We start from the raw sequence: 13,957 nt of genomic DNA, 5'->3' as shown, positions 1-13,957 counted from the left end.
ACAGAATTTTTTTCCTACCTAGTATATAACTGTGACTCAGCCATCTTTTGTTACTTGGAGTATCCATCTAAACTCTCCAGAGCTGTCGGATAAACCTATTATCACTACAGAGGATGTCGTTTTTTGCATAAAAAAGACGCTTCAGAGCTGCTGAAAAATTAGATTCTCTTTTCCACGGAGCTATATTCCCTTGTATTGGATGACAATAATCAGTTCTTTGATGTTTTAGTCATGATTTTATTGACACTCAGGTGCCGGAAAATAAACTCGAATGAAAAATATTTGTGAAAGAGTTCCAAAGAAATTGAAAGCCAGCGAGTTTCAAGAGATTAGCACATTTCAAAAGATAAAACATAAGGAGAAGCAAAACAAAATTGGATGGATCAAGCAGCCAAAAGTTTTGAGAAAACTTGCCTAAACTATTAAAGTAGGACACAGAACTGTTTTAAGTTTGCCTTTTGCGGCGTCATTGAATGCCGGTTTTCAAATTCATTTATTTCACTAATAAGAGATCGAATTCTTTTTTCGGAACTTTTTCGATTTCCTTTTTGCGATTTATTTTTTCAAAAGCTTCATCTATCACAAGTTTTCTAAACTAATTCTAATTAAGATAAAACGGCGCTGAAAAACAACTTGTAAATCTGAAGTGTTTAAGGCCGATCATTTGATGAAAATTTGGTTCTTCATACTTCATTTCAGATTGAAGTCGTCGTTGAGGCAACAAGAACCGTTGATTGACCTGGGTATAGTTTTTCCAAAACTTTACATAATGATTTCTGTTATTCAATTAAGAAAAACAGAAAGCTCAACCAAAGTTTAAAAAAAAAGAGAGCACTGAAAAATTTTTCACATTTTCCGTGTTCTTTGGTAAAAAAATTTTGCTCATTTTTGGCTGTTTTTATCTGCCAATCAAGTATGTTGACGTTTTGCCCAAGTGTTTAAGCTGGCTGAATGTTCTTTAGAAAAGATTGATTCGATAAATTAAAGATAAATTCTGTTCGAAGCTCACCATGTCGGGAACGATAGAGGCCGAACAATACACAGTCTTGTGCACCAAGTAATATTTTTCAAAAAAGTTATTGAATTGAGAAACTCAGACTATATAGACAATAGAGACTTGAAGAAATTTAAATTGTTCGAAAATCAACATACACGATCTTTATTAGCCAATTTATCTTTGTCGACAAAATTTTAAAAGTAATCGGAAATTTCGTCTTATATGTAATCAAATATCCGTCAAAATCACTGGCAACGAATCAGTGTTGAGTCACTTTGAAATCAGATTGTTAGTGGCTTGCTGAATCGACAATATCTTGGAACAAGAGCAAGACCGACGCACCAAAATTTTCCGCTAAAACAAATTTATATAGTCACTTGATCCTTGTGAAACTATGCAAATGGACAATGAGCACAGTAATTGTACAAAATGCAATCATCCATTTGTTGGCTTTTAGATAACCGACTACTTTGTTCACAGAGTTGCGCGATCCGTCTTCATATGGTATCTCCATGTAGTCGAATCCTTCATTCGGCCAATAATCTATGCTTCCATAATCATATTGGCCGAATTCAACCTGAAACATGTGCATGATGTGCTGAGAAAATAGCTTTCAAATGTTTTCAGCGTGGAGTGTGATCTATATTGATTTTTCGTAAAATTGGTGTTTATATGTTTGCCTTCAAACGGAAAATAATTGATATGTTCGATTTCAAACTTAATAAGTCGCTGGTTTTTTTAATGCAACCAATAATGTACTTTTAATTTATTGCGACCAAAACTGATGAAATTAGCTCTGATCAGGGGAGTTTCGATCGTTCATCTGCGATGTTTCTTGAAATTTGTGTTTGAAATGGTTTTCTCGTGATTTCTTGTGATTTGAAACCGAAGAAACCGATTATTTCTTTTGTTTGAGTTCAATCACACCAAAATTTCCCTACTTTTGAAAACGGTCTTACGAATGACACTGACAAAAATGTTCATCGTATTTTTCAAACTAAAACCAAACGTTGCCCGGACAATTCGTTTAAAAACGACATTTACCAAACCCTGGAACTAGTTAAAATGCATGCTCCTGTTTCCTGATAGTAGGATGTAGTGCGTATTATCAATGCACAGACGCATTTGAGATATTAACTAGGACTCATATGAACAAAGTTCAGGTAGCGTGCATCTAAGATTGGGGTCTGCTGATTTATCCCGTTTCAAATTGAATGCGTTTTTCGATACTGATATTTTCCACTTAAAATTGCTTTGCTGAGCAACTGCCATTTGAGAACATTTTGAGCTGAAAGAGCGCAGAAGCAAACTAGCCTAGTGAATTAAAAAAAATCATGTCAATTGCTGAACAAAATGTGAATTTAGGTAAAGCGAAACACATTTTTTTGCGACGGAGTAAAAAAAACACAGCCAGACGAATCCTGGAATAAAATTCAAAGAGTCGAATTAAATCAGTCAATTAAATCAGTCATATTTGGTTTCACTAATCGAATCAAGTGATAAATCTGGACTTTTGTATGCATTTTTGAATAATTTTAAATAGTTAGTAAACAGTAAACTAACTGACCGCAAGCCAATTTAAACTTGATATTTTGTTGCTTTTCGTTGTTGGCGCTAAATAATATCTCATCAGTTCTATCAAAATTGGCAGAAGACCGATTGTAGTAATCTAAACAATAATTCTTGCTTCGTAAACAAACACCTGAACAATGCAAACGTAACATATAAGACCTTTGACACAAAGCGCAATGAAGCTCAGCTCACTTTAATTAATAGGGTCGTCAAACCTCCCAAAAACAGCGGCCGAAAAATGTTCACAAAGTGTCACAAAGTGTTCTAATTCAGTTTCATTAGAATCGATAAATATGCTGCGTTCAGCTTCTTAATTGAAGGACAGCACGTTTAATGCTATCACCAAAAGAAATCGGTCCCAATAAGATTGATAACTTAATGCACTCAGCTTCTTAAAAATGAACATTGGTGCCCCGGCGTTTCTGGTTTATCCCATTTTTTTTTATTTTTATCTTTGAAGCGGACCTTATTTGCACAATTGTGTATACTGAATTCTGGACTTTTTTTCCTTTGAAACAGTCTTTGTGATAAATCAGACGTTAAACTGGAAACTGGAGGCTTATGTAAGACGTGTTTTGAATTGTACAGTTTTTCCTATTGGATAGATTTTTAATCCTATGAGGACAAGTAATTGACACCCGCGGATGAGAATTTTTGGATACAAAAATCCCGAGAGACGAAGACAACTGTTAATTAAACATTGGATTAATTGACAACAGAAGACATCGTGGCGAGTCGGATGAAAACATTTCGTTATGTTTTCAATACGATATCGTCACAAATAATTTATATTGAGGTAAAAATTGGAGACAAGGCTGAAAAAAGACAGCAGCATTTAATCAACAAATTATTTTCTCGTACAAAAGCAGGGGATCTTGGGATCTATTTAATATTTTTTACTATTAATTAGGGAATTTAAGGAGGGATTACATAGAAAACAGTCTATGCGCCACTGTAACTGTTCTGTTTGCTTTTTGGAATGTTAGCCATCAAAATTCTTTTTTTTCCAAAAAAAATTTAAGAATGCTTTCAATTAGGAATGAAATATTATTGGGATGGTGTTTTTCTGTAATCAACCGGTTACAAAAAACAAAGTTAGGATAAATTTACTTCATCGAAGTGAATGTAATTTCTTACCTGAATTCAATGTAAGGTAAGAAGTCATGTAAGTTTCCTTATAGTTGTTCCCTTGCATGAGTTTACCTTAACTCTGTTAATGTTTCTTTATTCGCGTTGCATTTCATATCGGTATTATGTGAGCAAAGATTCGGAAAACAGCTTACAGTCGACGAAGCAATGGTGGTGGTCTTGTAATTGCAAATCCTACTCTCAAGCTCTTCGTCTGGTCCTTCATTGTTACGGACACAAATCACACAGTTGAGTTTCCAGAGTTCATTTGCCTCCTTACTGCAATCGTCATTTACACAAAAGATCTTGCATTTGTCAGAGTCTGAAGTGCTCGTTAGGATGTCTTTCTCAGAATCAGACAAGGTTCGACCGTTCAAGGCTTTCACTCCTTTCTTCTCATCAAGCGCTTGCTGTCTAATATTGTTGGCATCCAAAACAAACGAGACATTTTGTGCTCCAGTCCCACTCGAAAAGTGCTTCGGCAAGGAAATCTGCGACGAATTTACCAAAGAGATGATTTTTAGTCTTTTAGCAGACTGAAGGAAGTCATCAGAGAGGACATTTGATTGCTTCGAAACTACATTAAGCATAGTCACATTTTGAAGAAGCCCATAACTTTTGAATGGATCGATTTCGAAAATCTCACCTTCGATTACTAAATCTTGAATCTGCCCACTCAGTCTCTCCCAGGTTTCTTCAAATGCAAAATCAGCCAACGAGGACTCTATTAGATTTGAAATGATTAATTTTTTCGCCAAAAAGACTCTGTCATCAAATTTTTTCAACGATTTTCTTCGAAATTGGAGCTTGTTTACATTAATCAAGCTACCTGTCGCTTTCAGTTCCAAATTTGCGTTGTTCTCCAGTATCAGGTGGCTCATTTCTCTCACACTCTCAAGACCCTTGATCGTTTCAATCACTGTGTCTTTGATCAGGATGTCAACTTGAGTTGTTTGTTGGTTCAGAAGCCTCGTCAAGTCTACTTCTCGATAATCTACCTCAGATACTTCAATAAACCCTCCTTTGATATTGCAACTCGTCAACTCGACCGAATCAGACGTCTTTTCTGTACATCGACAACTTCCACACGTCATCGTAGATCGCACGTTTCTGTTATTGGCATGATCAATATTGAGGCCTTTCAGCGGCTCTGGTTGCTTAGTGCTGTCCACATTTGAATTCACTAAGGTTAAATCCAACGGTTCTCTTTGCATTTCATCACTAGGAGGTGAAGCGGTCGTCTGAAAAATGAACAGGTCATTTGAATGTAATGACAATTGATAAGCGCATACTTTCCTTGAAGTTGGAAAAAATGAGTATTAGTTTTTTCGGTTTTTCGGCTTGGATTATACATTTTTTATTCATGAATTGAAAATAGAAGTACCATTTGAATATTTGCAGAAGGAGCCTTCAGTTGAGTTGTTGACGAAGAATCCGTGATGTCATCGGCCGCATCACCGGCAATGTCCTCGGGACCCATTTCATGCAATTGCGGTTTCACGGACCGTGGCTAAATCACAACTGTGTCAAATGTTACACTCATCGACGTAAAATTATTACAACAATGAACTTCTTATGCATTATTATGAATTTGTTTCCATGGCGGACAAATGGAAAAAATGAGTTCTACTAAATCTGCATTTTTACCCAGTACGTGATGCCGCCTTTAGTGCCCCCTCCCTTAAAACGCTTTAGAACCAAGTAAAGATCACATTTCAGTTACCTATTATATCGTGAATAATAAGGAAAAGGATATGAGGAAAAATTGATTTTTTGAAAGTACTGCTAGGTTCTGATAACTATACCGGCTTTTGGTCAACGCCTTTTAAACTTCTTCCCGGTGAGACATCATGGTCGGTTTCACCATGCTCGTCTGTGATCAAGGAAACCTGATTCAACTTGACATTGTTTGATGCTTTCTTTCTCTTGACGGATCGGGTCTTTATCGGAGTGAAATCAATCTCAGGCTGCCAATAGCTTTTTGGTTCTAAAATAGCCAATGACAAAGTAGTTTTAAAAAACTTTTTTCCTAAGCTAAAACATTGTGTTGATTGAGGGATTTTTCTTCAAGTTGATAAGTATATCCAATTTTCCACATTTTTAGAGATTCGAGGCTATTCAAAAAAAACAAGATTAAACGTAAAAAAAGATCTGCTTTACTTTTATTACTAATAATTTAAAAACAATCAGACGTGAGACAAAACACTTTGGTCAAACTAATTTTGATCTGCTGAAGTGTTGGAAGTTTCATTCTATTCAGTTTCATTTTGTTCCAATAATGCGTTTTCATTCGGCATTTACTAGCTTTATTCAAAAAGCTAATCATATTTAGAACAGTTGGAAATCAGGAATGAAACCAAATCAGACCCAGCCCTTTGATCTCAAAAATTTGAGCAAAATTATGACAAAAAGACGGAATCTATATCCATATAATTCATTTTTTTCCTGCAGCTTTTCAGGATTTTGGAGATTAGATAATATTAAATTTACCGATTAAATAAAAAGCGTCAGCAAAATTTAACTAAAAAATAACAAGATTCTTTTGTATCTCAATTGTAATATGAACGCTTTTTTCTTCAATCAGTAAATTCACTTACATTCTAATATCAACTTGTCATCATGAATCTTGTGACATTAAACAAATCTGAGACAGTTAACCTTCCACTTCGGGGAAACCAATTTTGGGAAATGAGAATTGGAAATCCCAAAACACGATCTATCGAGAAAATTTTTGTAACCTCAAAAGCATGAAATCGGCAGCTGAGATACAAGATATTACGATTCAATGTCACTGGTGCGTGCTTTTGCCAATTGTAGTCCATATTCAAGTCCACGAATTCAAAAGAGGAGTCACAGAATAGCTGATATTTGATTTAACTAAGAAGAAATTTAAGTAAACATCAAACCCACATGGATGAACAGTGTTTGAGAGGAATCAATCCTAATCCCCGTTAGAGACTCACTAAGCTTGGTGAAATCAAGTATTGTAAACTTCATTCATCATCATCATCATCATCATGATCATCATCATCTCTATATCATTTTTAAAAGAGCAACTAAATTTTTCCCAGGAAAACTCAATGCGTTCATATAAGTTTTGACTTGTGACTCATTGAAAGAAAAAACATTGTTTTCAAACGAAAACAATTACATTCTTCAATTATAGTTCTCAAAAGTTTCAGTTTTTAAAGCATTGTGAACTTTATGCTGCAAAAGTATTATCGAATTTTTAGGCTTTTATTTTTCCCTTCGTTCAATATTCATTCGTCTTCATTCTTTATTGATGTGATTAGTTGGCCCCTTTTGAATAAGTTTGAATCATGATTATTAATTTTGGAGCCTTTCGATGATTTTATACTCATCTGTTTCAGAGGCTGATTAAAGGGGATGATATAAATGATTTGGTTCTCTCAAAAAAGGGAAACTTTCAAATTAAAATGGTAATTGTCCAGGCAACAAACAATATACATAGTTTTTGATCCTCTAAAACTTAAAACTCAGCTTATATTTCAAATTAACTTTTTTTCCAAATTAACCGTTCGAGAACTTCAGTTTTGTTATTAAAGGTACAAATTGTATAAATTTGAGCAAATTTAGGGACCCTATTTGTTTTCAGATAACAAAGCTGATTAACTTGTCCTCCTCAAGAAAAAATTGATTGTTTTCTGAGCGAATTTGGACTACTTGTTTGACCAACTCAGCTTGCATGCTCATAGTTGAAAAAAATATCACTCAATTTCATCATATTTAACAGCAATTATTTCAAATATTTAAAGCCACCATCTTTTTATGCAAGCATGATTGCTTTGATGTTCAGTAGAGCAGTTTGTGAACAACTGCCAGTGCAAATTATGCTCTCAGCTCAAAAAACTTAAAACTTTGTGATGTAAAAGCCATCTTTAAAAAGCGCACAATGTTAATCTTTTTCTATTTATTTCGTTCAACGAAAAGCTGCTCAAGATTGTCAGATCTTCATGAGTTTCCTCATAATTCTTCCACGTACACTCAATTCCTCCACGCTTTTTTGATAAAGCTTGCAGATTCTGATTAAATCATTTCAAGTAAAGAAAATAAGAACAAAATAGAACGAAAAGAAAAGACTATACGAGAATTTCTTCGTTATATTAGTGAAATTACGATTGGATTTGCTTTTAAGTTAATTTCAAGTTTAGGTCGTCGAATAGCTTGAATTAGGTCAGCGATATCAAGCATATACTATTTGATGGTAATTGTCTCGCAATAACTGACAATTGTTCTTTTCATGACTTGGATTGAGCTAACTTTGTTTCGCGGATTTAGAAGAGAATGAGATGACTGAATTTCAAATTCAAAAATGAAAGAATGAAATTAAGTTTAAATCAACTGAAATAAACTAAATTTTTTTTACGGCAAAACTTTACAAATTATATATAGAATTAACATAAATGAACAATTATGGGCGCGATTTTTGTAACAGACAATGAATCAACTGGCTGATGAAAACTTTTAACTATGAAAAGAATATGAAACACCAACTGTGGTATCTAAATGGAACAACAAATGAAGAGCAAAATAACGTTTAGTACAATTTTGGAAAGAAGTAAAAGGAAAAATCATAGAAAAGTGATTGTTTGGGTCCGGGTATCATCTCCCCTCGGCTGATTGAAAACAAGTTTGAGATTTATTTATAACTTCTATATCTGAAATTTACTACATATGTTCTGGGTACCGTAGCTAATATTAGGTGCTTGTTATCATAGCTAATTGATTTAATTGTCATTAATTATTTGAACGTTTGTTAAAGATCTTTCAGAATCTATCACTATCGGAAGCACTTTCTGTCTCGCGAACCATCATGTCTATTAACTCATAGTTGGGTGAAACGTAGGACTGGGTTAGAAATGGCTGTGACGGAGAGAGCATATACCGATTGTCAGTTGGGATTCCGGAGATTGTTGTTTCGCACCGATGTTGCTTGAATGTTCTCCGCTATACGTTTGGTTGTCTTTTCTTTCTGTTTTATCGCTTGTCTACGTGTTTGTTTAGATGACGCTTTCGATGACGGAGTTGATGGTGTTACTGTTGGGCGGTATGGTTATGTTAATTGGGGCATGTTGGTGTGAACTCATTGGACTCATCTGATTCGGTAATAGAGAACAATGAGCGTTTCCTCTCTTGCTGTTGATTATCCGTTTCTTCCTCTGTTTTCGCTCAGGGCGAGTTGATGGCTTTGGGTACTGCTTGCGGTGCTGATTCGTCTAACAAAGATTTGGTGATATCTTGCGGCAATAATTTCGGTTCTATCGACATCTTTTTTTAATGCCCTTAATACATCTGAATGCACTGATGAGAAACAACTAGCATCGTCTTGTTGTCTGTTGTATTTGACCTTGACATTCTCCTTCTATATTCTTTTTCCGTCCTTTGCATGTTTCTCTGTTTTCTCGTCTGTGGTTTTTATTCAGTTTGAGGTTTATTTTACGGTGCGAAACCAGTATAGTTTTCTTCGTTTAAGAAGAAGAGTTTTGCGCTGGTTTTTATAGAAACCAATTTTGATACTAGAAATCGCTCATCATGAGTCGAAATTTTGGCAGCCGCTAATTGCTTTTCCCCAGAGATAAAATCTACAAGTCTCATTTTTGATCCAGGAAGATGATCGATTTTGAAACTACATGGGGTTTAGGCAATCGATCCAGCGTGTTAGTCGACTATCATCAAAATTATTCTACCGATGTTCTAACATGATAGACAGTAACGCTCGCTGATCTGTGATGACATGAAAAAATTAAATAATTATTGATTAAAATTTTCGATATACCAAACAACACAGAGAGGTTCCATTTCGTTTACACCATAATGTTCCCCATATTACTAAGAAATCACAACGCCAAAGCAATTGTTTGCCAACCTTCGTGAGTGAGATACTCTAGCGCCGCGTTCAATCCCCGTCTCGAAGCATCACATTAAATTCACGTCTCTAATTCAGGATTGAAGTGTATGTTTTCGGTGGTGTTTGCTATTTTTGTTTTGATTTCTTGAAATTGTTGTCCTTGGTTTTCGTTGCATTTTTTTTACGTTTTTCGTAAAGAGGCGTCTAAAGGGTTGGCACTCTTGTGATAGTTTTTGGATGAATTTTTCCGGCGAAGGTTTCTTCGCCCAACTTCTTTAAGCAATTTTGTACTAATTTCATATGTTCGTCGCAATTAATTTGCTGACTACAAGACTACTGTCCAGAAAACAGTAGGTATTATCCAATCTATTGCCTTCTGAAACATTGCTGGTATATCTCTCAATCTGTAAAATTGAGATTTGTAGCGGTATGAGCATGTCATTTTTTTGCTTACAATATTTATCATACAGTGGAGGCCGTATGTTGGGGTAAGTTTAAATTCCTGCATGCGTATTCCATTCTTATTGTAGTAAAAGTGATGGTACCATATGGGACATTGGAGCATAAATTTTGCGAGATTGTCTGCAACCGTGAATCAAAAATTGCATTTGGTATTTGTTTTTGTGGATTGACTTAACCACGTGGCTTTTTAAATGTGAGGCCAATTTAATCGATTGATACTTTTTACAGTTCTGACGACTGGAGAGAAGAAATTCTGATCCCAGCAACTACAACTCAATGTGACCTTCCGACATCAATTTTTGCAATTCAGTTGGGATTTTTGGTTGGAGATGAATAACAAACTTTCTCCTTTTGTGATGATCAGCTTTTTATTTTGTTAATTTTCGATTTCACTGTGTGATTTTCTGACTTTTTTGATTCTACTGACCAAACCAGTAAACTTTTCGGGTATTTATTTCTTAATCGGACTCTCAATGCAATGATTTTCAAGCTCCGGCAACAGTTGTTGCGTGATGCGAATTCAGAGTTGGTTGAACAAATCCCTTCTGAGTATCGAACGAAGTCCCTCCGCTACTATGAACAACTTTGTTTTGTAAATGATCGTTATTTTTCCTGATTTTTTAAACAACCAAGACTCTCAACTATTTCAAGCTAAAATGTTCCTAACTCGATGATTTTTTTTCTCGGTCCAATTAGCATTCCCGCAATTCGTCATAATCTGTCTGCCATCGACAAATTGCTTTGGCATTGAGTTTCTCAATGACCAAATTCATGTCCGTAGGAGATATTCTATTTAAATGTTCCCCGGGTTCGTTTGAAATCCTCGCAATGTAATTATCCCCAGAAGAGTTTTAATGTGATGCGCAGTTTTTGTTGTAATTGTCATCATTTTTAACAGTTTGCTGTGTTTGATTTTCAATTTGAACGTTATTTACTTGTATGTTAGGTGCATTTGCACGTAGCTCATTTAAATTTTAACAACACATCTTGGCGCGGTGTTTTTTCATGCCTCTACGACTTCATTTCTTAACGCTGCGCACAGTTGTGTGATTTGATGCCGAATTCTGACGGCAGTTGTTACAAATTTTGTTGCCTGGACAATTGTTTGTGTTTCATCCTCGCTGGTTTTGTAATGCATCCGCTGAGCAACTTTGGTGTGCTTGTTGTATCACAATTATGCTGTTCAAATTGTTGGCTGTATTTCGTTGCTGGTTTAGTTTTCCTGTCTCCATGTTGACAGCTCTGCTTAAGGCGCGTTCGGGCTCCACTGTATCCCTCAACAAACAGCTTTGAATGTCATTATCTCTCAGGTTTGTGATGAGGTCATCTCTGATTAGCCAAAGTATGTGTCAAAAATGACGGTTCTTTCAAGGCTGCTTAAAAATGTTTTCCGTTTCCTCTGTTTTTATGAAAAAAAAATGAAATATTTGTCAAAAATGATAGTTCTCGGACGGATGAACAAATGTTCGAGCATTTGACTCAACTGTTGAGTCAAAGGATTGTAGATTTCCTCATTCAAAAATTTCTGAGTCAAAATTTGTCGGCCCTATGTTCCTAAACTTAAGTGAAGTAGCTAAACACTTTTTGGTTATCCAATGACCACGGTCGTTCTCCCATTTGATCTCCCACTGAGCTATGATCTCATTATTTAGTTTTTGGCGTTCTCATTAGAATATTTCAGTTAGATTTTCTGTCGGCTCTTCAAGTTTTGGCTTCTTGTGTAGGTTATTTTTTTGGTTTTCGCCAAGAAGAGTTTATATTGCAATTTTCTGTGTCATGTCGTTATCAACAATGCCAATGTAACAAATTCCGAATTCGCAAGGCGAAATCTAGATTTTATATTCGATTTTAGTTGAAGGATTTGGTGGCGCAAGGTTACGATTGCATTTGCGTGCAAGTTAGTTTCATATTTAGTCCGTTGAATTTAGTTCTTTGAAAAGCGTTAAAAGGAAAAATGGGATCAAATTTTGTGAAAAGAAGTTACGTTTGGCTGTAAGAGACTTTCCGAAAAATTTAGCACAATCTGAAAAAAAAGCAAATGAAAGACGATTATGATCAGCCCACTAAACTAAAATTGGAATGATTTTTCGAGAAGAGAGCGTGAAAATTTAGATAGTAGACTCAGGGTTTAATTAGAATATTGATTGAGTAGAAATTAATTGCTTATAGTCCCTCCATTCTGAAAATTGAAGAAAAATCTAGTACTACTTCGAGCCATTAACCTAAATCGAAATGGGCTTCCAGTCCTAAAAACCACGAAATGCGGTCCTAAATTAATTGAAATTTAAATTTCAAGCTGAATTTCAAGCAAACATATTTTGTGGCAGTTTCCTTTTTCCAATTTTTTGGTTTCAACGTGAAAAACGCTTAGTGCGATTTCATTATAGGACATGGCCTTTTTATCTACGAGGTTGAAAAGTATGTGTCAAATGCACAATTTCAACACATTTCCTTCATAATTTTCAATACTTTCAGTACTTATCTTACACAATATCCTCACTTATCTTATGCATTTGTAACTCTTTCCTTACACAAGTTGAAAATTTGAATATCTTTTTTCTGTACATACAGACGCAGCCTTGGAGCAAGACTTAACAGCAATGCACCCGAGCAGTTTAAATTAAAAACAGTTAGAAATCTGTCAAAAGACTTAAAAATTGTGTCGAATCTTAAGATAAAGCAGTAATTGCAGCTTAATTATAAAGCCAAATTACCTGATTGATTGAAACCTGGTAGCTAATTTATATTTTTTTTGCTTCCATTAGATTAGATGAAAGTGTGACACTTTTCGAAAAACTGAATTATTGTTTTACAAAACGCAGATATTTGATTGATTGGTGGCTCTTCAGAAGTGCAAGAGGTGAAAGAAATGCTGACTACATTATGAGCAATAATGGGCAATAAATTGACACGTAAAAAATGTAAGTAAGGTGCTGAATCCGCTGAGTTTGAAATTTTCACAAGTGCCAAAAAATGTAAGAAGGGTGCTGAGAAGCTGCTAAACATTTGCAAGAAAAGTCTTAAAGTATGTAAGAAAGGCACTGAATGCACTGATTTTGAAAAATTGACAATTGCTGAAATTAAGTTAAAAATGTGCTGAATCAAGTGCTGACTTTAAGTAAAAAATATGCTAAAATGCCATGTAAAATTTTTTTCAGCGGATTAAGCATTTTTCTAATTTCAGCGCAATCAGCACAAACCTTACATAATTTCCGCACATTCAGCAAACTTCTTACAAAAAAAATCTGCTTACAGCGGCTGACCCCTCAACCAGGGTTTGTGGAAACTATTTCCCCAAAGTTTTAGCGCTTTTCGCATTGAACGGAAGTAGTTTTCTTGCGGTACCGGTAGACGTTTGTAATGTACCCAGATATTTTGAATGCCATCCAGGACAACTAATCTGTAAGGCCAAATTCTCACTTCCGTAAGTCAGTCTGGTACGTACCCCTGTTTAATCTGAGACCTCTTCACGGGTTGGAAGCAGTGATATAAAAGCAGAGTAAGAATCAAAAATATGACAAAATTGTTTCATCTATTAATTAAGTGAACATACGTTTATGTGCTACTAAATAGTTTTCAGGCACTGTGATAAGCTTAGTGTAAAACACTCACTAGGGCACTGTGATTCGGGATTGTAGGATCCGGTTATGACGCTGGGTGACACAGCTGACGTTGTCTGTTGCATCTTGCTCGTTGTCTCAGCTCGCTTCTCATCTCTGTCTGGACCGACATATCTCAAACCTCCCTCCCTATGTCGAAGTACGCTACATTCTAGTACAAAGAAAGAGTTTAGGAGAAAAACTCCACTCAAAAGCGATATCAAACTGTTCATCAATCTCATCTCAACTGTACAACTGTACTACGAGTTTAAAAAGTCTAGACTGAATGAGCGGGAAGAGTTAAATTGCTCATTCACTCCTCTGCCAAAG

The 13,957-nt window shown here is 35.4% G+C and overlaps 1 protein-coding gene across 3 annotated transcripts; it reads right to left on the bottom strand.

Annotated features, from left to right (window-relative positions):
• Positions 1-1,156: 1,156 nt before the first annotated feature.
• Positions 1,157-13,898, bottom strand: LOC142356484 (uncharacterized). Of its 3 annotated transcripts, none has more exons than XM_075408377.1 (5): positions 13,641-13,898; positions 5,503-5,684; positions 5,082-5,207; positions 3,853-4,938; positions 1,157-1,574 (listed from the first exon to the last, which is right to left on the bottom strand). In XM_075408377.1, exons 1-5 carry the CDS (start codon positions 13,867-13,869, stop codon positions 1,371-1,373), a joined length of 1,827 nt encoding a protein of 608 aa, XP_075264492.1. In that variant the 5' UTR covers positions 13,870-13,898; the 3' UTR covers positions 1,157-1,370. The 3 variants fall into 3 exon arrangements, with proteins under 3 accessions (XP_075264492.1, XP_075264494.1, XP_075264493.1); XM_075408379.1 differs by lacking the exon at positions 1,157-1,574 and adding an exon at positions 2,519-2,728; XM_075408378.1 differs by lacking the exon at positions 1,157-1,574 and adding an exon at positions 2,519-2,666.
• Between the last annotated feature and the right edge of the window lie 59 nt (positions 13,899-13,957).

The sequence above is a fragment of the Convolutriloba macropyga genome, unplaced genomic scaffold, assembly GCF_964194025.1.
Source record: "Convolutriloba macropyga unplaced genomic scaffold, txConMacr16.3 SCAFFOLD_6086, whole genome shotgun sequence".
NCBI classification, from domain to species: domain Eukaryota; kingdom Metazoa; phylum Xenacoelomorpha; order Acoela; family Convolutidae; genus Convolutriloba; species Convolutriloba macropyga.
This window is presented reverse-complemented; position numbering and strand designations above follow the sequence as displayed.

Excerpts from the sequence above, each read along its gene's own strand:
- LOC142356484 (XM_075408377.1), bottom strand. The coding sequence starts at position 13,869 with ATGAGATTGATGAACAGTTTGATATCGCTTTTGAGTGGAGTTTTTCTC. Across the intron at positions 5,685-13,640 it reads TCCCGAATCACAGTGCCCTA|AACCAAAAAGCTATTGGCAG; the intron begins GTGAGTGTTTTA and ends TGGCTATTTTAG. Across the intron at positions 1,575-3,852 it reads CCACCATTGCTTCGTCGACT|GTTGAATTCGGCCAATATGA; the intron begins GTAAGCTGTTTT and ends CACATGTTTCAG.